This window comes from Talpa europaea (assembly GCF_964194135.1).
Source record: "Talpa europaea genome assembly, chromosome: 12".
NCBI classification, from domain to species: Eukaryota; Metazoa; Chordata; class Mammalia; order Eulipotyphla; family Talpidae; genus Talpa; species Talpa europaea.
The window spans coordinates 45,043,152-45,067,576 of NC_140079.1; the positions used below are offsets into that span (position 1 = coordinate 45,043,152).

The 24,425-nt window shown below is 43.2% G+C and overlaps 1 protein-coding gene across 1 annotated transcript; it reads right to left on the reverse strand.

The window, feature by feature from the left end:
* Positions 1 to 6,200: 6,200 nt before the first annotated feature.
* Positions 6,201 to 23,716, reverse strand: SLC1A6 (solute carrier family 1 member 6; the record flags this gene model as incomplete). The annotated part of the gene is made up of 9 exons (XM_084249089.1): positions 6,201 to 6,396; positions 7,228 to 7,362; positions 14,651 to 14,845; positions 15,935 to 16,168; positions 18,925 to 19,268; positions 19,847 to 19,889; positions 20,622 to 20,826; positions 22,614 to 22,751; positions 23,512 to 23,716. 9 exons carry the CDS (start codon positions 23,714 to 23,716, stop codon positions 6,201 to 6,203), a joined length of 1,695 nt encoding a protein of 564 aa, XP_084105215.1.
* Positions 23,717 to 24,425: the final 709 nt, after the last annotated feature.

Genomic DNA, 24,425 nt, shown 5'->3' on the forward strand with positions numbered 1-24,425 from the left:
AGAAAACCACCCCCCAGATTGCAATGACAGTAACTTGGAAGAACTTCTGAGCCTTCCAGAAAGAGAATTTAAAATTGCCGTGATTTAAAAAATGACAGAACTCAAAAAGGAAAACAATGATCAGAAGAAGGAAATTGAGGCCCTAAAGAGGGAAAACAATGGTCAAAAGAATGAAAATGAGTTCCTAAAGGAGGAAGCAAAAGAAACGCAAGAGATCAAAGAATTAATGGAGGAACTAAAGAACTCTGGGAAAAGCAATGAAAACAGAAGAGATGAAATGGAAGAACGAATAAGTAATCTTGAAGACATAGAAATAAAAAAACCAAAACAGAAAAGGAAAGAGAAGTACGAAGCAAAAAGGACGAAGAAAGACCTCGGGAACTATCTGACTCAATGAGGAAAGGAAATATAAGAGTTATAGGAATACAAGAAGGAGAGGAGAGAGATGTAGGAACAGAGAAAGTATTCAAAGAGATAATTGAAGAGAACATCCCAAATGCGAAGAAGGAGCTGAAAATTGATATACAAGAAGCAAGAAGAACACCAAACTTCCACGACGAAAGGAAAAATACAGCAAGACACATAATAGTAAAGCTCCCAAGAATCCAGGACAAGGAAAAAATAATGAAGCTGACAAGAGGGAAGAAGCAGATAACATTCAAAGGAAAACCAATTTAGCTGACATCAGACTTCTCTGAAGAAACACAACGGGCAAAGAGAGAGTGGAGGGACATAGTTAACAGACTCCAAGAAAACAGATGCCAACCAAGAATACTCTATCCCGCAAAGCTCTCCTTCCTCTATGAAGAAAGAAAAAGGACCTTCCCAGACAAATAGAAACTCTGGAATTTCATTACGACTAAATCCCCACTCCAATATATACTACAAGGAATCCTAAAGCCAGAACCTCAGAGGGACGAATAACAACGAAAGAAGGCCAAAAAAAAAAAGTTATTAAAAGAATAAATAAATAAAATCAAAGGAAAGACAAACACAATGGCAAATACAGATGCTAACATATCAATATTAACTCTAAATGTAAATGGACTAAACTCTTCAATGAAAAGACACAGAGTTCCCTCGACTGGGAGAAAATTTTTGCACACAACACTAATGATAAAGGACTGATCACAAAAAACTACAAAGAGCTGATGAGACTCAACAAAAACAAAGAAAATAATCCAGTCAAAAAATGGGCAGAAGAGCTAAAAAGAAAATTCTCCAAAGAGGAATTTAAATGGCCAACAAGCATATGAAAAAATGTTCAACATCACTTGTAATCAGGGAAATGCAAATCAAAACTACAATGAGATACCAACTCACAGAAGTGAGAATGGCACATATTAAAAAAACTAGCAACAGCAAATGTTGGCGAGGTTGTGGAGGAAAAGGAACTCTTCTACACTGCTGGTGGGAGTGCAAACTGGTCCAACCACTATGGAGAGCTGTGTGGAGATACTGAACATAGAGCTTCCATATGATCCAGCAATTCCACTCCTAGGTATTTACCCAAAGGACACAGAAACATCAATTCCAAAGAGCACCTGCACCCCTATGTTTATAGCAGCACTATTTACAATAGCTAAGCTTTGGAAACAGCCCAAATGCCCAAAAATAGATGACTGGATCAAGAAGATGTGGTACATATATACCATGGAATATTACTCAGCATTCAAAAAAGATAAACACATGCAATTTGCAGCAACATGGATGGTGCTGGTAGGGATCATGCTCAGCGAAATAAGCCAGAAAGTAAAAGAAAAATACCGGATGGTCTCACTCATAGCAGGAATCTAGAAAACTTAAATAAAGGACCAGGAAAATGAATAACTATAAGAAAGTGAAAATTAAAATCAACAAAAAACTATGAACCAGAGACACTTTTTGGGGGGTGGCGGGCGGGAGGGGAGGGATTGGGGTCAGAATGGGGGGGTTGCAATTGTATGGGGAATATAAAAATAAAATTTGTTATTTAAATAAATAAATAAAATAAAATTTAAATTAAATTAAATGAAAAAAATAAAAAAAAAAGAAACTCTCAGTTTCATTCTGATCATAGACAAGAGAAAAATAAAGAAACTTGAGCCCTACACTCTGGGACAGGGGTGCGACCACCTTAGTCTTTCAGAGGGATCAAGCTATGTCTTGCCCACTCCTAACAACTAAAATATCATCATTGCCCCCAAAGAGTTCACTTATAACTGTGCTATCCAATACAATGTGGTAGCCACTTATCACATGTGGCTGATTAATTCCAAAATATTTTAAAATAAATTTTTAAAGTTCAGTTCCTAAATCATACTAGCTACATATGAAGTGCCCAATAAGCTATGTGTAAGTAATGGCTACCAAATTGGACAGGGCAGATAGAGAACATTTCCGTCATTGAAGAAAGTTCTATAAGAGAGCATGCAGTCTTTCATATAATCCTCTTCAAGGATGTCCCATCAGATATTGCTGGAAAATTTCTTCTATGCCAGTTAAAAATTGCAATTGGCTACAAGTAGTGAGGTCAGATTCACAATGGCTTAACCAAAGAGGCTTTTGTTTCCTCAAGAAATATGAGCTCTGGCTCTAAGCAACCCAAAGTTGGTTCTAAAGTACTCAGGATGCTTCCACTTTTCTGGCCACCACCCTTACTTAGCATGTGGATCATGCATCCACATTTAGCATGTGGATCATCACCCTCACGATCACAAAATGGCTTCTGCCCTTTCACCTCTGTGACTGCATCCCAGGGAGGTAGGATACAGACTCCTAATGTAGAAGATATCTCACCACCACTTACCATTTCAGTGTATCTTGTCTGGCTTCCATTTCTTGTATCATCATCTCTTTGCCTGAGGAAATTCCCTGCTGCTGAAGTCTGCTCTGCCTACATGCTGAGAGAATTAACTCCCATGAATCACTCCTTAACAGAAGACTAATAGGAGTTGATGTGTAAATTCCTTGGCTGAGACATTAAATTAATGTTAGAGTTAGTTAAATTCCTAACTCTGAGACATATATATTACACTGCCTTCCTCAGCAGAAGCCCCACATGACCATGCGGTGACTGGCTTGATAAATATACCCTTTGTGGCTGCTTTTCCCTGACTCATGTGTCCACTTTCTGTGACCACTGAAATCTTTGCTTCAGCTATTCTGGGCTACATTTCCTGAGTCATGTTGTGGTTCCACTGTCAGTCCTCAAAAAGATATGCCTCCTGGAACATGTGAATGTGATCTTATTTTAGAAAAAGCATCTTTGCACAGTTAACTAAGTTATGGATCTTGAGATGAGATCATCAATGTTTGCTTGGGTTAGCCCTAAATCCAATCACAAGTATCCTTGTAACATACAAAAGAGGAGAAGACACCAAGAAGAGAAAATCCTGTAAGGTGAATGTAGACAGAAGTGATGCAGCCCTATGCCAAGGAAGCCTGGAGCCTTCAGTCTGTGCGGAGGTAGTGTGGTCCTGTTGATACATGGATTTTGGACTTCTGGCCTCCAGAACTATTAGGCATTAAAACACTATTAGGTGTTTTAAGCCACCTAGGTTGTGGTAAAGTGTCATAACAATCACAGGAAACTAGTAGACATGATGGGGAAGCTTCTTGAATATATGGAGGGTTACCAGAAACAGCTGCTGTTTGGTGACACAATGGTGATCTGCTGATTTGCATCACTGGCATGAGGCAGTAACTGACCCTGAAATGCTCTATGTTCCTCCTAGATCCTCCTTCAGTCTCTCTCCCTCCTGGATCATGTATGTGTGTTAATATCCATGACAGGGGCTCTGACCACTGCAGAATACCCTATCCCTGAGGTCAAAGGTAACACAAGTGGACACTAGCTTTATTCAATCCTCTTGCTTGTGGCTTCCAGCCTGTATTTGGCTACCCCACTGTGCATCCATCTTACCTTTTCAGAACAAATCCAGAAAGCAAGCCACATTCTTTACAATAGATTACCTGTGTGATTAGAGATAAATTCATTTGTCTATTCTAGCAGCCATGAAGGACTTGAAAGAATGTAAAGACTATCTAATTCAAACCACAATCCCTCCCCCAAAATGTGTTGTTTCCCGTGCCCCAGGGAATAAAAGACTTTATTCTTGAAAAACCCAGATTTGCAAATAAAGCTGGGGTGTTTCCAAGGATTGGAGGACACAGAGTTGTGAATCCCTTGACATTGCAAATCATGCCATCTCATGGCCTGAAATGTCCTAAAATGCATGTAGAAATCCTAAATTTCAGTACCTCAGAATGTCATTGTGTTTAGAAATAGGGTGTTTAAAGATGCAAGTTATAATGAGATTGTTCCAATGGACCCTAATCAAATCTCACTGGTGTCCTTATGAGAAGACTATGACCCAGACACACAGAGGGAAGACCATGGGAGAAGATGGACATCTACAAACCAATAAGATAAGTCTCTGAGGATGCCAGCCTGCAAACACCTTGATTTCTGACTTCCAGCACCGAAGACTATGGAAGAATAAATTTTGGTTGTGTAAGCCACCCTACTCTGTGGTACCTTGTCATGCTAACCCTAGCATCCCACACATCCTGCTCCCATAAATGAGCCCACTGGGACAGAGACCACAGACAATGAGGTGGGGTAGGGTGGGGCCAAAACTAAAATTCCCATTTGAGATTGGCATAAGGAAAAGTTCCCATGGTCAAATGTATAGTAGTGTGTTTTATAAGTACTGGAACTTCATGCCTTTGCATGAACTGTTAGCAGTCATGGACCACAAATATGTCCACAAATAGATAAAAGAATTTTGGAATGCTTTTTCCAAGTTTTCTCAATTGCTTGTGCCCAAGGGTTCTCTTGGGATCCTAAAGAATACCAGTAAGGCATCCCAATATACTTGTGATCAAACTTCTCTCTTTAGGTGAGGCGAGTGGCCAAATGAAGTTTAATTTGATTTAGAAAAGAATAAATATCATGTTTCCTGGACAAAAAGGTTGAGTTAAACCTATGACAGCTAGAAGCATGTTACTCTCTACTCACACAGTATGTGTTTTCCCCAAGTCTTCGTTTAATGCCCCGCATGGTTCACTGGGCTTCAGGAAAATAATGCTAAGAGATTAAAATCCCTTGTTGTGTGGTATAGACATGAGAATCCTTTCAGGCCAGCTTTTGGGGGAGGCAGGGTAGAACACTCAGTCTCAGGAGTCAAGAGTTTAGGCTAAAAGACCCAACTACCCATTGCCATGAGAAGCTACTTACTCTATTCCCATCCACAGGGTATATGAAGTAAAGGTTTAATAAAGATTGTTAAGGGTGCTCCAAACCTACACATCTCAAAGAAAGGACTGACTCCTGACTGGCCATAAGGAGGTGACCTCTGAGCACTTGGAGTATCCTATCTGATAAGTGTCTTCACCTACCTGGAGCACTGAACCATGCCAGATAGTCTGACAGTGTGATTTATGGTGAATGCATTTTTGTTTAGTTGGGTCCCTAGGCAATCTGTTAGTTTGACCTCTGGAGGAACTGAACATGCATAGTGATAATCAGCAGGTATCTGTGTGTGTGTGTGTGTGTGTGTGTGTGTGTGTGTGTGTGTGTGACAGGCCCCTGACCAAAACCTTGGACACTAAGGATCAGGTGAGCTTCCTGGCTGGCAATATTTCATAAGTGTTGTCACACATGGTTGCTGGGATAAGTGCTATCTATGCAATTTCCCAGAGAGAGGACAATTGGAAATTCATGTCTTATTATCTCCTGGACCCTTTTCCATAAACCTTTCGCCTTTGCTAACTTTAATCTGTCTCCTTTCATTGCAACAAACCATAAACACATGCATCACAGGTTTTTGAGTTCTCTGAGTCCTGCTAGCAAATCATGGGACCTGAAGGTGGTCTTGGGGACCCCAAACACAGAGGCCATAGACACCATTTTATTATGAGAAATAGTGGTTTTCCTTTACTTTCTTCAGTTCCTTAAGAAAATAAGAAACATGAGTTGACCCTTCATGTTGTTAAACCTTAAGCTTCCCTTGCCCCCACCCCCATAGGAAGCATTTCCTCCCTTGCCTTGCTTACCAACCACCAAGTTCTCAGCTTATGCTCAGAGAAAAATGGAGACCTAAACGCCTTTCCCTCCTGCTCCTTTATCTAAGTTTCCCCCAGATAGAATATGTGTATTCAGTGCACAGTCATTCGGCACCCTTCCCTTCTCTCTGAGCATCAGAGCTGGGGACCCCTCACATAGCACTCTCATTGCCCCCCCGTCCCCTGGATGCCCCTTTCTCTTGGGCCATGAGTGATTTGTAGGGCTTCCCCAGGCTGGGGAGGGTGAGCTCAGCTTCCTGCAGCTCCAGCTCCCGCTGAGACAAATGCTCAATGACAGCTGCTCCAATAGAGTCCCCCAGTACATTGGTCATCGTGCGAAGTCGGTCACTGATGGAGAGGAGAGGAGAGAGAAGATGCTGTTAATCGGGCTTGAAGAGTTCGATCGGGAAGAGGCTGTAACATGGAAGTCCCTGTGCCTAGAAGCTGGAGCTCATGTTCCAGTCCAATCCACAACCACATAAACCCAGGCAGATCCTGCTCTTTCTCTGTCTTCAGTTTCTGCTCAGTCCAACCCATAACCAAATAATCTCAGGTAGGTCCCTCCCCCTCCCTGTCCTGGGCTTGTACTCCTAACAATTGCAGATTAGACCACTCTGATATGCTTGCATTTGATCTTAGCAATACAACTGTTGTTTTTTGTTTTTTGTTTTAAGATGTAACATCTTATATCAAAAACTAGGGATAGTGAGTTAAACAGCATACAGGATGAGAAAGGTAACCACCATGAGTAAATCTGCCCAGGCTGGAAACCACCCAAATGGGATTCAGGTTCAGCTGACTGCTCCCAGGTGGGAAGGGGGAATATAATTTTTTTTAATGTAAACTTAATGTTTTAGAAGTTGAGAATTAAAAAGAAATAGTAATTTCAAGTCAGTCCTGCCCCATAGACCACCTTTTTGTGATGTCTACATAAAACAGGTAAAGGGCAGCTTTTGGGGGGTGATGGGCTTGTCTCCTCCCTGCCCTACTTCCCAAGATTAAGCACGAAATTTTGGGTCCCCAGGCCATGGCTTGCATTTGGTTTCTCTCTAAAAGTCTAAACTTCAGTGAGTATTTAGAATTTTTACTCTAAAATTCTGCTGGAATGAAAGTCGTGGATCAGGGATAGTGCAGGAGGTGAGGGGAAGACAGCACCAGGTCCTGTCTGAAGACACTCACAGAAACCAGTCCACAGCAATGATCAGTGTGATGTCTTCAGTGGGCAGGCCAACCGACGTGAGCACAATGACCATGGTGACCAGCCCCGCCTGGGGTATGCCAGCAGCCCCAACACTGGCTGCTGTTGCCGTGATACTGCAAAAGGAGACAGAACATGGGGAAGCAAAAGGAGAAAGGAAGAAATAAGGGAAAGAGTGAGAAAGGACACAACAGAAGAAAGCGGTTTATTGTACCAGGTATCACATCAAATTCAGAACATAAAAAGCAATCCAAAGTGACTTTCATAGAATATCAGTGCACATGCTCTTCCTTTCCTGGGATCAGATTGGAAGTTAGTCCAATCATGGGTATTCACATGTTTAAACAACTCATAATGTAGGTGCAAGAGTAGATAGTTAACCAGCTGTCTTTGGGGGCTGGAAAAGGACAGAAGAATCAATTTGGGTAACAGCTGTGAACCAGGAGATTGAATTACATCTGTGCTAAAAGTAGTAGAGAGATAAGTACTGCTAGGGCCAGCTGCTAGGCATGGAATTCTAGAAGGCTAGTCAAGTTTAGAGCAAAAAAAAATTATGTATGATGCTCAACAAATTATATAAATATATATGTGGAGGCGGGGGGAGAGAGAGAGAGTTTTGGAAAACTGAAAGGTAGAACACATGGAAAATGAAAGAGACTGTGATCCACCATTAAGTAGAGGTTCCCGCATTCGCTGATTGTCTGGTATGGCACCAGAACACTAAAGTCACTGATTTTACCAAGAAGTGTTTTAGTGCCCTGATGTGGCCTCTGAAGTCCCTCCCCAAATTCTGTAAGTGAACATGAAGCTACTTGGGATGCTTTGCCAAGATGGTGACTCTATCCAAACAGTGAATGAGTAAAAACTTGGGCTAGTGGACAAAGAATAAACTTCGGGGTCCAGCCAACTCCCATTCATTAGCTACATCCCCTCAGAAGTAAAATCAGAAGCACCATTTCTTCACCTGTAGAACAGGAGACATATTGAGTAGTTATGGAGAGCAGTAAAAGACGGTACTGTTAGAACAGGACCTCAAGGAGGGTCATTATCACCATTGTCCTAAGTGAGAGAAACTCTCCTCCAAGCACTAGGCCTCACATAAACAGTGATCTGGGTGTGCCCGAGGGGGCAGGCAGCATGTTTGAGATGGATCCATTCCACCTGAATCCAAGAAGCCTCCTGAAACTTGGAGTACCCAATAATCCATATTCTGCTGCTAAATTCTGAAGCACTACCTAGCAAGTATCAAACTGGCCATCACTAAACTCTCCCCATTGATTGCCAGAAATAAGCTGGAAGTGCTGATTAGTTCTCTGGTTCATTTAAGACCATCCCTCAAAAATCGCCCATTTTCACCCTTCTAGATGACATCCCTACTCTCAGGGATGTCAATGTTTCCCAGAGGTGTAATCACTATTTGCATACTAACCTAGACAAACCAAAAAATAGGTGTTCTTCCCTACTGAATGGCAAAAAATATTTGTACACCATACATCTGACAAAGAACTGATACCAAAGGTATACAAAGAACTCCTAAAACTCTATAAAAACAAAACAAACAACCCAATCAAAATAAAATGGGCAAAAGAATAAAACAGATGCATCTCCAAAGAATACACTAAAATGGTCAGCAGGCACATGAAAAAATGTCCACAGTCACTTATTACTAGAGAACCCTCTTATACTGCCAGCCCCTATGGAATGTCTGAAAACATTAAATGTCTGAAAACATTAAACATTAAACATGGATCTGCCATTGAATCCAGTAATTCCACTCCTCTGTATCTATCAAAAAAATTCAAAAACACTAATTGGAGAGGAAGACTGCATTTCCTTGTTTATTGAAGTGCTGTTTACTATAGCTAAATTAGGAGACTACCTAAATGCCCCAGAACAGATGATCAAAAACATGTGGTATATATATATATATACAATGGAATACTACTCAGCGATCAAAAGATAAACTCATACCATTTGCAGCAACATGGATAGAGCTTGAAAGGATAATGCTAAGTGAAATAAGTCCAAAGATGAAAGATGGCACTAATATGTGGAATATAAAGTAAGTAAATCAATAGATAAAGACAAGCTGAAAAACTAACCCTTGATAGCTGACTAGAGAATTGAAGCCCCAAGGAAAGGAAGGAACACAAAGAGGAAAGGAAGTACAATGGTCTATGGTAGAGGAATATGGGTAAGTTGGTGGTGACTACATATGATGTAATACCTAATGGAGTACCCCAATATTACCCCAGTTAAAAAACAATTTTTTAAAAAGGTGTTCTTGTGAGGGCCTCCCTGAATGGTGCAAGTGGTTAAGACACAACCTGTGAAGCTATCCACAGCCACTGCAGCACAAGTTCAATCCCTGGCCAGGGAGCTACCCACATGGCACAGCAGACCTCTCCTGACTCGCCCACTGCTCCCCTCAGCAATGTATTTCAGTCAGTCTGCCTAGTCTGTTCCCCACTCTGTCTCTGGTGAATCCTCTCACCCCCCACACCTCTGGTCTGTACCCCAATTCTTGTATGCATAAATAAATCTTTTTAGAAAAGGTGTAAAATTACCTTTATTCATCTTTATTGCATCCTAGGTTTCCCCTTAAAAAGAATTCCTATAGCCCAGCAATCCACTGGAAAGGTATATATATATATATATATATATATATATATATATATACACACACATTATTTGAAGACAGACTCAATGGCAATCTCTGGGTTGTGGTAGCTATGAGGTACCTGGGAACAGGGATTTCCTGATCCCAAAAACCATCAGGTGCCATCATCCCTAGGTTCCAGGTATAAGGTATGGTCCTGAAACTCCCCTAAGCAATTGAGATTCAGGTTTCTTATTTACTGGCCTCCTGGAAACCCTACAAAAAGAGAGCACCCCCAGTGTTAAGTGTTTTCAACCAAGCCAGCTTTGTACTATGCTATATAAAGTTGTGGTACCTGCCTCCATCCATAATCCCTGTATAACCAAAAACAGGCAGCTGCTGGAGATGGTGGGCCACTCCACTAAACAGCATGGACACCATCAAGTTTATGAAGCAGCTTGCCTGCTATCATTAACATTTTCGGTGTGAAGTCTTTGTTTTTATAAAATGAAAGACACTGACATGTCCTCATGTGCTGCAGAGAAAGTCAAATAAAGGCAGTGGGGTTGAAACGCAAGTGAGAAGTGGAATGGCTGGCAGAGTTAGAAGATGGTGGGGATAAGATTCAGGGAACTGTAGAGAATGAGTTTTATCAGAGCGACAGCACCACATTTAAACTGAGTCCAAGGGGAAGGATACATGGATGGATGCATACCCCAGTAAATTTGAGTTGTGAAACAGAAATTTGGGTCTATTTATACCCCCAACTATCTCTCTGATGTAGAAGGTGATATGATCTTCCATGAGGAGAAAACTAGAGAATGGGGTTGGGAAATAAAGAGTGGTAAAGTTTTGGAATGACTGCTGAAGAACAAATAATGGTTCTACCACATAACTAGATGGCTGTGAACCCTGGGTGTATGGCAGAATTACCTGGGTGGCTTTCCCAAACATACCAATGCCCAGACCCCACCTCCACCCTAATCAGGGTCTCTTAGAGTAGGTGATCTGAGGTGATGCTACTCAGATCTGCAAACCAGTGATATAAGGAATTTCTAAGTGGAACTGTGCTCAGTTGAGAATGTAAGACATCATCCCATCATGGCGATAGGCTCCTCAGTGGGTAGATGTTTCTCTAGTTGGGCTCAGATACCTTGAAATATGAGCAGATAAAGTAGATGGTTGAATTTTCTATGTTAAGGACTTAGAGAGCACATAGACAGAAAGACTAGGGTAAGGATGTCACAGACGCCTTGCAGAAGAGAAGAGAATGACATGCCACACTCTGGTGGAGAAGATCACAGCTCCAAGTATGTTCCCCAAAGCAGCAGCAGTATCACCTGAAAACTTGTTAAAAATGAAGAATCTGAACACAAGGGACTATGGTAATGGTACACAGGTAAATTGGTGGTGAGAATTCCACAGGGACTATAGCCAAGATGATAAAGCATACATTGCATAAAAATTAAGAATGATGTAAAAAATATATAAAATTAACAAAAATTTTTAAAAAGAATTTATAAAAGTTTAAGTGAAAAAAAAAAGAAATGAAAAATCTGAATCAGAATCTGCCTTTGAACAATCCCCAGGTGATTAACATACAAATAAATTTTGAAAAACACTGGACTAAATTACAGAGGGAGGAAAGTAAAACCATAAGGAGGCAAAAGTCCTTACACAACTAAAGAAAATATTAAAGGCAGCAAAGAAGAATGAATGGAGAGACTGGAGATGGCCTATGATACATATACTACAGACGTTACAGCAGCCTGAGTTGGGACCAAGTCCAAGGTCTGGTCCCAAGGGTAGATGATTGGAGTTGCAAACCAGGGAACCTTGAAAAGAAGAAGATGGAAGGGTCACTCGATTGAATGCTGAAATGATTCATGGGGAGGCTAACAAAATAGAAAGGAAGAGCGCTACATGACATCAGTTAAGCCAAATACCCCTTCTCTGGATTCCCACAGCTTTTATACTATCTACAATAAGCAAGTAATCCTTTTTTTTTAATTTGACAAAGGCAATGATGGGGCTATGCTTAGGCATTACGCAACATAGCCCATTAATCAAAGAGCTCATGCTTGCAAAATACTTCATGTTATATCTGGCACATAGCAGGTACTTTATAAATGTCGGCCTTCATCTTCATCATCACCACTGTCACCATATCACCACCAACATCATCACCACATCACTAACATCATCAACATCATTGTCACCATCATCACCAACACCACCACCACCACCATCACATGTGTGTCCTTTTCCTTTATTAGATTGGATCTTCCCTGTGGTCAAGAACTATGTTTTATTTTCCCCGCATCCCTAGGTCTCCACATAGAACCTGTAATATATAAAGCATTCAACACATGTTTTTGAAATGTTTGCTAGTAATTTGAAACTCTTGGCCCAGGGATCTTTCTGAACTTGGTCCCTGTTCATCTTTCAGTCTCATTTCCTTCTACTCTCAACCCCCACACATGTCCTTTAAGCTTTAACCATAATGAGCTCCCCTTAGTCCCTTTAAGACAGTGCTTCTCAAACTTGATTGTGCACAAGAATCACTTAGTGAGTTGGTAAAAACACAAATGGCAGGGGTCTATCCCAAAGATTCTGATTCAGTAGAACTACCATGGGATACTCATTCCCCAAATTCCCAATGTGCTGATGCTACTGGTGGTTCACTTTGAGAACCACTACCTTCAGGAGCCATAAAACCCTAAACCACCTGGTCAGCAACTACTTCTCTGTCCACGTTCAGTTCATATGTTACCTGTCCATGAAGGCTTCACTCACCACTACTTCTCCAGGACTGGACCAGGTGGCCCCACACATAGCCCTTAGCTTTCCCAACACAGCTCTTAGCAGGCTATGTGGGAATGTTTAGTTCACTCACGGTGTCCCCTGAACAGAGTTCATACCTTCCACATCTTTTGGTACTCCAAGTGCCAAGCATAGTGCTTACATGTAGACACCAGGTGAACATTTGAATATGGAAGGAATGAACGAAGAAGGATCAACACCAGCAAAATTACTGCAAATCTTTCCAAGCTTGCTTTTTCCAAGGAAATGGAAACAAGTCAAGAAACTGACCCCTGGGCCTCTACCATCAGAAGTCATGCTGTGTCTTCTTCCAACAAATCGCTGCACAAAAGCAGAACCTTGGAGACTGGTGTTCAGCACATCCCAGGAGTCTATGCAGAGTCCTTATATAAAGGAGCCCAGCTCATGAGGAAAACCTTCCATGACACCTTCCCAGGCCTGTGGCTCTGCTATGCCACCTGGTTTCCAAAGACACAAACACATGACTGTGACTATGTGGCTCAAAGTCCTATTTCCAATGCCTGGGATCTAATCAGTAATAACGTGACAAATATTTTCTGGCTGACTGAACAAGAGGCTATCCCCAATAACCAATACTTGTGAGGCTTTTGAGAAGCCATGGAGAATGAGAACCCCAGTCCCATGAGTCCCAGGGACTTCATGCAGCCAGAGTGTGAGCAGGACAGGCAGATGTGAGCAGAAGAAGGCAACGTCTGATGACTCAGATCCTTCACCTGGGCAAGAGAATCTCAACCATGGCCCACACAAACCCCTACTTCCAAGCCCAGTTTCCTTGAACATATGTTCTTTCCTCCCACTCGTCATCTACCTCCCCTTCCATCTCATACTGTCATTACCAGCACTAGTTCAGTAATCAAGACTCAGGTTCTACCTCTTTCCATCATTTGACCTTGGGCAAGTAACTTAATTTGCCTTGGATTTCCACCTCTTCCTCTCTAAATCAATACTGAATATTTTACCCACCTTGGAGAATGTCATGAAGATCAAATGAATGAATACAAAGGCACTTTACACAAGACAGTTCAATAAATTTTTTCTTTCAACTCATATTTATTGAGCATCTACTACATGTTAGACACCTAATAGAAATCCCCATAAAAGAAAACCCCTGCCTGAATAGAGCTTATATTCTAGTAGGAAAGGAAGACAATAAGCAAGAACAATAAGTAAAATACATACTAAGGCAAATGGTGCAATGGGGAAATAGTTCAGCCTACAAAAGTCCAGATGTGCTATTTAAAATAGGTAATTGAAGGAACACGTCCCTGAACGGATAACATTGGTGCAAAGCCCTGAAGGAGAGGATCATGTTTCTATTATTTATATAATAATTAAATTGGAACTTCTAGGTATAAGCTGGAACTTAATTGGAACTTCTAGGTCAGAAAGCCATATTTACAACAAAAACTTCAGTTTATTAAAATGCATCAGTCAGGGCCTCCCTGGTGGTGCAGCAGGTTGACATCAGCACTGTGAAGCTGTCCACAGCCTCTGCAGTACGGGTTCAATTCCCCACCAGCCAGGGAGCTACCCACATGGCGCAGCAGACCTCTCCTGTCTCGCCCACTGTTCCCCTCAGCAATGTTTTCAGTCCGTCTGCCTGTTCCACTCCCCACTCAGTCTCTCACCCTCCCATGCCTCTGGCCTGTACCCCAGTTCTTGTATAAATAAATAAATCTTAAAAAATAAATTAATTAATTAAATGCATCAGTAATGCTTTGGAAAATACTAGCAAAGTGCTTCCCACAATAGCATGTGAGAGATGAGCTGGCTGAAAATACTGCCAGCTTCTGATAGTCTCAGGTTGCAAACTCCCACCTTTAGCCTCATCCAGATAGGCAGCTGGAGCCTCCATACATCCCCCCTCCATCATCCAAGGCATCCCTTGGCCACGACCTGGAGTTCCTTCCTCTGCTAGCCAAACAATAACTTTTCAGATCTCACCACCCATGACACCTCACCTGATAGTTGTGATCTGGCCCAGGTTGAGCTCATAGTTGTTGACTTGGGCAATAAAGATGGCAGCCAGGGCCTCATAGAGGGCAGTGCCATCCATGTTGATAGTGGCCCCCACGGGCAGCACAAACCTGGTGATACGGCGATCCACACCCAGGCCCTCTTCCAGACAGCGGAAGGTAATGGGCAGTGTTGCAGAGCTGGGGGAGAGAAACCCAGAGCTGGGAACGTGCTACATCAGCAGTGGATAAAGGAGGGCAGTGAGGTGGGAGCCAGAACAAGGGGAAGATGGCAGGTGACTCCCACTTCAGAGCCTGTTAACTGTGCATGGAGAAGAGGGATAAGAAGCAGAGAATGATGAGGGTCCCCCAGGCTAACCCACTTAAAGCCATTAGCTAAGGCAAATTACTAGACACTAGTTCATGCAACCAGTTCACTCTAAAAGTCTATTCCCAAAAAGAAGAGGACTAAGGGTCTGGTGATTTCCCACCCCTAAGGGTTAAGTAAGTGACATCACAGAGGACTCTATTTCCCACTCCCCATGTTTGCTTTGGGGAGTGACCTCAGCTATATTAACCCTCTCAGTCCCTCTCCCTACCACTTCCCAAGGGAGGAGGAGTGGCTTAATTGATTGTTGAGTTTAGTCAAAGGAGTGGACATTTGATTTGGGGTGAGTCTGTCTATAAAACATTTATATTGTCTGCTTTATCATGCAGTGAGAAGCCAAGACCACAGAAAAGGCTTTTTGGTATCCTGTGGTAACTAGGTGAGTTCAATATTGGGTTCAATAGTACCAGCCCTACTTGGCCGAAGATGAAAAAGCATATTCTCCAATTAGCACTATGGACAATAAAAATGAGTTTTCTTCACCTGGTTGACTCCTGTGATATTTTTTAATTTGTCTTGAATTTGGATGATGGAGAAAAGTATAACTCTTTATAAATCCCTTAGACTACCCCAAAAAAGAAAGAAGCCAAGAGAGTTCCCAGAGACCATCTCAAGAAGAGATGAGATGCTCTGAGCTAAAAAATGACTGAGAATTGGGGCAGGTTAGATTCTAAACTACCATACCTCAAAATCAGCAGTTGGTTCTCCATATGAAATAGAAAAAGAAGAAAAGGGGGACAGGAGATCAGTGCCCAGGTGTTGAGCCACCTGGAGACCTTCTAGAGGCACTGACAACACAGTTCAGGATTTGGGGTGGAGGGCCATGGTGGTAGGACTCCTAGGAGAGCCCATGAAGGACAGAGTCAACTTTGAAGGTACCAGTGATGGAAGATAAGACATACCTGGAAGATGTGCCCATGGCAGTGATGAGAGCCTGCAGCATGCCCCCAATGAAGGGGAAAGGGTTCCGGTGAGTGATGAGGAAGTAGATGAGGGGCAGGACACCGCCAGCATGGAGGAACAAGCCCACGATGACAGTCAGGGTGTACATTCCCAGCTGACCCCCAAGGACAGCCATGTCTTCCATCTCCAGGATCTTCCCAGCAATCAGGAACAGGATTCCCACAGGTGCATACCTGGGCCATGTCAAACACATATCAGGGCTCCCTCATGACCACTACAAACCTAAAGCTGGCAACCTCAAGGCACTGCCCATATAAGACCCAGGAGCCAGGTAGTGCCCACCATACTTACCACTCAACTCCACCTGAATCTTCCCCATATATTGACAAATGGGGCTGGGCAGCACAAATATATCCCAACGCCTCTTCTTGTTCATCCAAAGCTCACCCCCAGACAGCAAAAAGTTCCTACAACTCTAGAGCATACAATTTTATCAGGTCTCTCCTTTACCCACTCCCCCATATAAGCCCTAACTCCTAAACAATCACTGTTTTCAGGGTGCTTTCCCTTGATGTTGCCCAAACATTCCCTATCTCTGACTTTCTAACTTCCTTTATTTGCTGCTCACAGCTCTCTGCTTTGTATTTGTTGTCCTTCCTATAAAAGCAAATTCTCATTTGTCTTGAGCTACTTCATCTGAATTTCCCATGGACATATGCAAGCTGTCTTATCACATCATCTATTTATTCACTCACTCAACAACTATTTATTGATCACCTACTATGTTCCAGGGGCATGGTCCTTGCCTCCAGGGTGCTTACATTCTAATGGAAAAACTGATGGTTCACATAAACACACACAATTAAAAACTTTGTTTGGCATATTGCAAAAGAATCACTAAGTGGCATTACTTAATTGTGAGTGGTGAAGGAGGAGTTTGTGGAAGAGGTGACATGTAAGCTGAGACCTGATTGATGAGAATACACCAGGCATATCTGAAGGGAAAACATTGCATGTACAGTGCAAAGACCCTATGAGGACTCTCAGCTAGAAATATTGAAGGAACAGAGACCATTGTGGCTACAGCAATAAGTGAAAAGGAGAGCAGAGGAGAAAGAACAAGTAAGTTCATCGGGGGATCACCTAGTCTCCCCACAAACCAGCCTATTGCTTAGTCTTGTGAATTTCTGCCCTAGGTACCATCATTCACCCATCACTGGCTTCAACTGTAATACCTTTCTTTATACATTCAAGTATACCCTTGGTCATCCTCAAAGTAGAGGAGGAGGAGACCATTTGGGAAGTTGGGATAATAGCTTGAATCAGAAATGATAAGACGTAAGGCTATGAGAATGAGAATGTGGTAGACTTCTCCAGTAACATCTGTATTCCCAGGCTTAGGATTAGCCCAGGTCAGTTGCTGCTAAGATCTCTCCAAGTCTAGGTCTACCTCTCTGATAACTCTGTGAACCCCAGTCCCAAGCCATCACCTCCACCCTTCCTCCCTGTCCTCTGCAAAATTCCTCAACCTTGGATCAGTTGTACATGACATCTCTCCTCCTATACTCACCCACCCAGCACAGCTGGATATTCTAATCATTCCAACCATACAAATGACACTATAAATTTATTATCCCCAATTCAGTTAAGCCTTCACTGTTCCTTATCAATCTTCTTGTTTATCAAAATAAGCTTCCACTCTCATTGCCTTCAATTGCTTTTCCAAACTCACAACTTGGCCTTTACTCCCCCCCCCATACACAACTTTCAAATTATTTGGGATGATGTCAAAGTCTTCCCCATTTGGAATCAGAATCTTGTTAACATCTCCCACCACTACTCCCAGCTTATCCTATGCTCCCAGTCCTGAATTCCTCACCATTCTCCGAACAACTCAGGTTTTTTTCAGGCTCACATAGTCTCTTCCTTCTCTCATCTCTCCCCTCTTCCTGTACTGTTGGATTCCTAGTCACCTTTCAAGGCCTAGTTAAGAGATGACTTCCCCATCACCTTCTGAGGCACAGTTCACTGCATACTCCTCCACTAGCTGTTCTCCCATGTTCCCAACACTTTTTAAGTGCCTCTTGACTACAGAACCTTAGTCCACCATATTATATTTATCTAGTTTGTGTCTGTCTCCTCTGAGACTTTGCAAGCTACCTGGGGACAAGGACTAATTCAAAGTATCTCTATAGACCAGAGCTCAAGACAAAGCCTGAAAAGTGTCTGCTGAATGAGTGAAGGAGTTGTTGAAGGAATGAAGGTATATAAAAAATGAAAGAATGCATGCATCAACTAAGAAATAATTAGCAAGTGGGTAAATGAGTAATAAAATGAGCAAATAAGACATGAATGAGTAGGTGAGTAAATGAACAAGTGTGTTTAATGAATGGATGAATAAATATAGGGACTGAGTGAATGAAAGAGTAACAAATGCAAAGATGAATAAGTGGATCAAAGAGTAAATCCTAATGAATAAATGATTTAGGAAAGAAAGGAGAAAGGATCGGAGGGAGGAAAGGGAGAGGGAAGAAAAGAAAGCATGGATGAGTTTATAAATTATTTTGAGTAAATAAATGTATGAAGGAATGGATTAGCCAACACATAGCAGAATGAATGAATGAATGAAATAATGAGTGAAACCATGTATGGAAGAATAAATATAAAGGAATAAATGAGTGAGTGGATGATTTGGCCAATCAATAGAAGAATGAGGGAATGAGTGAATGAATGAATAAATCATGGAAGAATGGGGACAAATAAATCAGTGAATGACTAGATGGAGAAGAAGTGAGAGTGAATAGGGAGTAAATAATTACAGAAAGGTACACATGAATAAGAGAAAGAGTGCAAGAATTAACGAGTGAATTAAGACATACATGAATGACTCTAACAACCCATTCAGCAACTGCCCACAGCCTGACTTTCCAGACCTGGCTCCATCCCTCCCTCACGCCATCACCCACCACCCTCCGAGCTCAGCACTCACCAGATAATGATGCCCACCAGCCTCATAATAGCCTCATTGAGGCTGTCGAAGAAGTCCCGCAGGACTCGGCCCTTGTGTTTCATGCCGCCAATGACCAGCCCAAAGGCCACAGAGAAGACAACGAGACCCAGGGCATTGATGCCATTGGCTGAGCCAGGCACAGGTACAGTCTCCTCAAAACTCAACACCTCCTGCAGGCTTCCCAAGGCTCGTGTGACATTTTCCAGGAGGCTGGTTCCATTCTCCCCCGAGGATGGAGGAGTCATGGAGGCACCCAGCTCTGATCCATTCTCTGTCCTCACAATGGTCCTGGTCACCAACCTTGTGCTGTACTGTGTCTTAAACTGAAATATGAAGAGATTGGACCCAAATTTGATTCAGTGGATGCATCAGAATCCCCTGGAGAAATTTCTTTAGAGCATCAATTCCTGATTCCCACACTCTGGAGAGTCTTATTTCATTTATCTGAATGAGTGAATGAATGATTTCACCAATGCTTTGAAGAATGAGTGAGTGGATGAATGAATGATAGTGTGAACAATGTGCATGGGGAAATGAGTATAAACTCCTGGGCAAAGTACAGACAGTGTTTGGGGTGTGTCACCTCCACCATCTATGGTCAGAAACCTTGGTTCCTCTTCCAGTACCACTTCCAGGCAGCCCTTCTCCTAAGTCCTTCTCTGAGTGGCATTACTTAATTGTGAGTGTTGAAGGAGGAGTTTGTGGAAGAGGTGACATGTAAGCTGATTATCCCACAAATCAGAAATGCATTCATTTTCCCAGATTCTTCCAAAATCTCCAGCCTAATGCGCCATGGGGTCCTTCTTTCCACCCCTCACCTCTGAACCATTCTCTCAGCAGCAAACTCCCCCACCCTCCAAGCCTCCATGATGAAATTATTCAATATATACTTCTTTCTGACCTGTTTGAAGCAGGCTTCCACAAGGTTGGGCGGAAACATATTTCTGCAGAAAAACATCAGATGAAGGAAAGCAGTTAGACCTTGGAAGGGATTATAGGGAGAGAACAGTAATAATTATAACAACAATAATAATAATGGGAGTCAACAATAGAACACTTACTCTAGTCGAGGCTGAGCTAAATGCCTTACCTGTAAGTTCTGTTTTTAATACTGTAATAACTACAAAAATGAGTACTCTCAATGTCCCTCATTTTATGCACCTAGAAACCAAAGTGCAGAGAATTTATGTAAATTACCCAAAACTACACAGCTCCTACGGAGTGTGGGTGGACCTCAAATGCAGGTCTATCTGAGCCCTAACATAGGACCTACTCAATTTAATTCACATGTGTGCTTCAAAAACAATAGATAGCTCCTGAACTCCTCCAACTCCCAATCCTCCCTAAGTTGATGACTAGGGTAGAATTATGGCTAGTCTTGACTCTGGCTGGCAAAGTCTTGCTGTTGTAAGAGCATCGTTCACTCCCCAAATATCACCTGTTCGAAGCCCATCCCAAGATGCTTCAATGAAAGTCTCCATTAAGCAGCCTAAGGGTCAAAAGATCACATCCTAAGAGTCAACTGCTCTCCAAGGAGAAAATGGGTCCCAATAAAACTAGGCTTGATTTGGGTGCTGTCATTTCCAGGGTAGGTCAGCTTATCCCCTTTGCCTCTCCTTAAGCAGGGTTGTTGTATGTAGGATGAAAATTCCCATCAAAATTAGAAAATACATCACCTGACCAGGTCCATGAAGGCATCAGCTGTGGGGATGGTCTCAATTCGACCCTCACGATGCAGCCCCTCCTTGGAGCCTTTCCCAGGATGGATGATGGTCACCATGAGGATGCCGATGAAGACGGCAATGACTGTGGTCACCATGTAGTATACAGCTGCCCGTATCCCCATTCGCCCTGTTGCCTTGTTGTCCAGGGAAGCCATACCTGGAAGACAAGTGGTCTTCCATGTGGAAGACAGCCCCATCCATACCCCGCCCCCACTCTCCCATCCAACCGCTCCACCCTCCCTCACACCACCCACTCAATAACCATTCCACCAAATATTTCCTCCTCCTACACCCCACCCGGCTCCCTCATGACAATCTTCGCACCCATATCATCACTCTCTAACCCCCATTTTATTTACCATATACACTTTCCATCCCATTCCTTCCCCCAAGCACTACTTCGCTAACATTCCCTCCACTCCAAGCCAACATTTTCAACGCCCACCCCATCCTTCATTTACCCCTATTTTGCACCATAACCTCACTTTCATTCTACTCATCATTCTGCTATTCACTCCCAAAAGCCCTACTCCCTCGCTGCACATTATCCAGTATAGATATTTTCGGTGCCCTATTTCAGTGCCCTCTACCAGGCCACACACCTAGCCTTCAGCTGCTGAGTGTTTTGGCCGCTAACAGCTCATACTGTCCTTCCTCTAAAGAATTACCCCATGGGAAAAAAATCTATGGCTAAGGGCCTCCCTGGTGGCACAAGGGATTAAGAAACAACCTATGAAGCTATCCGCAGCCACTGCAACACGAGTTATATCCCCAACCAGGGTACCACCCACATGGCACAGCAGACCTCCTGACTCGCCCACTGTTGTCCTCAGCAGTGTATTTCAATCTGCCTGTTCTGTTCCCCACTCTGTCTCTGGTGAATCCTCTCATCCCCCACACTTCTGGCCTGTACTCCGGTTCTTGTATGCATAAATAAATAAATAAATCTTTTTTAAAAAAATTTTAAAAATCTATGGCCAATGACTGCCTAGTACAGGATTCCAAAATTCCATCTCTTTTGACCCAGGTAGGGGGCAGTGGTAGGGATCGATTCTGTAGTGTTGCTCATGCTCCAGAGCACTGTCCAGGGGGCCAGTTAAGAGGCCAGCCTTCTTCTGAACCCACATCTCAGCTTAGCTTCTTTCCCTGCCCCATTCTGCTTGCCTCACTTCTTCATGGGTTTCCCTTGAAAGCTATCCCCAGCTCAGGTTCTGCCTGCAGGAAAACCAACCCATGAAGCCATACTTCCATGTCTTTATCTTCATTCCCATCCCATTCTGAAGATTGGCAATTGATCACTGAGGAGCCAAACCTGACCCATAACCTATTTTTGTAAATAATGTTTTCTTGGGACACAAGCAACCCCATCTGTTCACACATTACTCTACAGCAGCTTTTGCACTACAAGAGCAGAACTGAGTGGTCAAGACGGACCTTATGGCCCCAAAGCTAAACTGTTTTCTTCTCTATATGGACCTTAACAGAAAAATTTTGGTGACCACTGTATAATACATCTATATTTCCATCCCACTCCCAGTCACCTTCTCATCACCTCCATCTCAAACAACTTCATCCACATCCTACCCACTGATCACCTACAGCATATCCCAGCTGCCTTCCCTGGCTGCCCACAATGCTCTGTCACCGCTGGATATTACATTCCTGGAAGGCCAGTCTTTACCTCCAAAGAAAAGTACAGGAAATGACTAAAATACGTGGTATAGGTCATATGGGGGTTGGAACATGCATCTGCTAGGATCTGGGCTTTGATCACAGACTCGAAGGTAGGTGTGTGCTCCATGTTTGAGGTCCTGAGTTTGAGAGTTAGAGAGTTTTGGGATGGGGGTTCTGAGGTCCTGAGTTTGCTGAGGACCCGAGTTTGGGGTCTTGCTTTGACTCCAGATTGGTGCATGCTGGAGCCAACACTATTCTGGGCTTTCTCACCTGTGACCAGGCTGGAGACAATGAGTGGCAGCACCAGCATCTGCAGCATCCTCATGAGGAGCTCTCCAGGAAAAGAGAAGTACTTGATCTGACGGTAGGTGAGCTGGTAAGGGCGTAGGGCAAAAGCCAAGCTGACCCCTATGGCCAAGAACAGGGGTCAGTGGCATTAAGTTTGGGTCACTCAGCACCAGAGATCACCTGTCCGAAGATGAGTGTGCACCATGGAGGTGAGAGAAATGTCCTATGAGAGCATGGGTCTGTGTGTGTGTGCATGTGTGTGTGTGTACTGTAGAAATGTATGACTTGTGTTACCATGTGGATATGTGTAAATGAATGTATATGCACACATTCATGTATACATGTGTACATGCATACACTCATTGTGCAACTGTATCTGTGACTATATGTGTGGTCTCCTACACATGAGATTCACATGTTTTTCCTATGTGTATCTAGATGTGACTTGTACATATTTGTGACCACTTTCAAACATGAGTGCATATGTGCATTATACCTCATAAATATGCCAATGTGTGTGCAGAGGAATACACTGCATATCTGAATGTGTTTTACGTGCGTGTATATGGTTTACATGTTTGCACCTGTAAGTTTTGTGCATGCAAAAAAACATGGTCATGTTTGTGTGTCCATATGAAGAAAGTGTGTGTGTCGTGGAAACACGTGTGTATGTGCATGTGCATACACATGTGTCATTGTGGCCACAAACCGCTGTGTTTGCACAACCGTACCCATTTGTGTAAAGGTGTCCTTACAGGGAAGGAAGAGGAGAGGGTGGGTGGTGGGATGTGTGCGCATGCGAAAAAAAATGAGTGGGTGGAGTAAAGATATGAGCGTGCAGGGAATTTTCCTGAGGTCTCCGCCCCTCCAGCCCACTCACCGATGACCACAGCGCTGACGGTCAGCAGGATGAAGGCATTCCTGCGCAGGAAGCGCTGCACATGCTCGCGCGTCATGGTCTGCAGGCGCAAGCGTGTGCGCAACGCTCTCTGTTGCAGGCTCTCCTGCAGACGCTGCAGCCAGCCCACCCGGCCCAGCCGCTGTCCGCTCTCCCGCAAAAACAGGCTGTTTCCGTGGCTACTCATCTTCTATCTGCAAAGGACAGAGAAGCCCTGGTGAAGGGCGGGACAGAGGATGGTGCCGGCAGAAGGGAAAGAGTGGAGGAACTCAGCAAGCGCCTAGACACCGAGGAGAGGGGTACTTTGCTTGGGGTTTCAGAGTCAAGTCCTGACAAAAAGGGATCAAGGTTTCTTAATCACCTCCTGGCATGGATGGGGAGAGACAGTGAAGGACACTAAAATGTGATGGATGGTTTTGCCATTCCCTGACTCCAGCCCTATGGTTATTTCAGATCATCACAAGCAATTGGTGACTGTCCCAGTTCACAAGCCAAACAAACCTCTGCTGAGTGCCAACTGCATGCAGAGCCCTAGCCATTGTACCTTACAGTAAGTCCCCAAAATTAATAGTTTAGTGTCTGGCCTGGAGGTGCTGCCAAGTGAACTTTCCACAACAACTAAATGGCAGGTGCCTCACAAACAGTGGGTGCCAAATGAATGTAGCTGCTTTGCCTGAATGTCCAGGTGTGCAACAGGGAGAGGAAAGAGTTCCTCCAGAAGGAAACTGACAATCCCTGTCCCCAGTGGTTCCTCAGCATCAGTCTTGGAAGGGAAACATGATATTCAGAATTCTTTCCAGGGTGCCTGGCACTGTTTCCCAAATATCACACTTTGTGTCTCCTCTTTACCTTCAGCCATATCCATGTGGCCTTGTTATCTAAATAAATGTATCTAA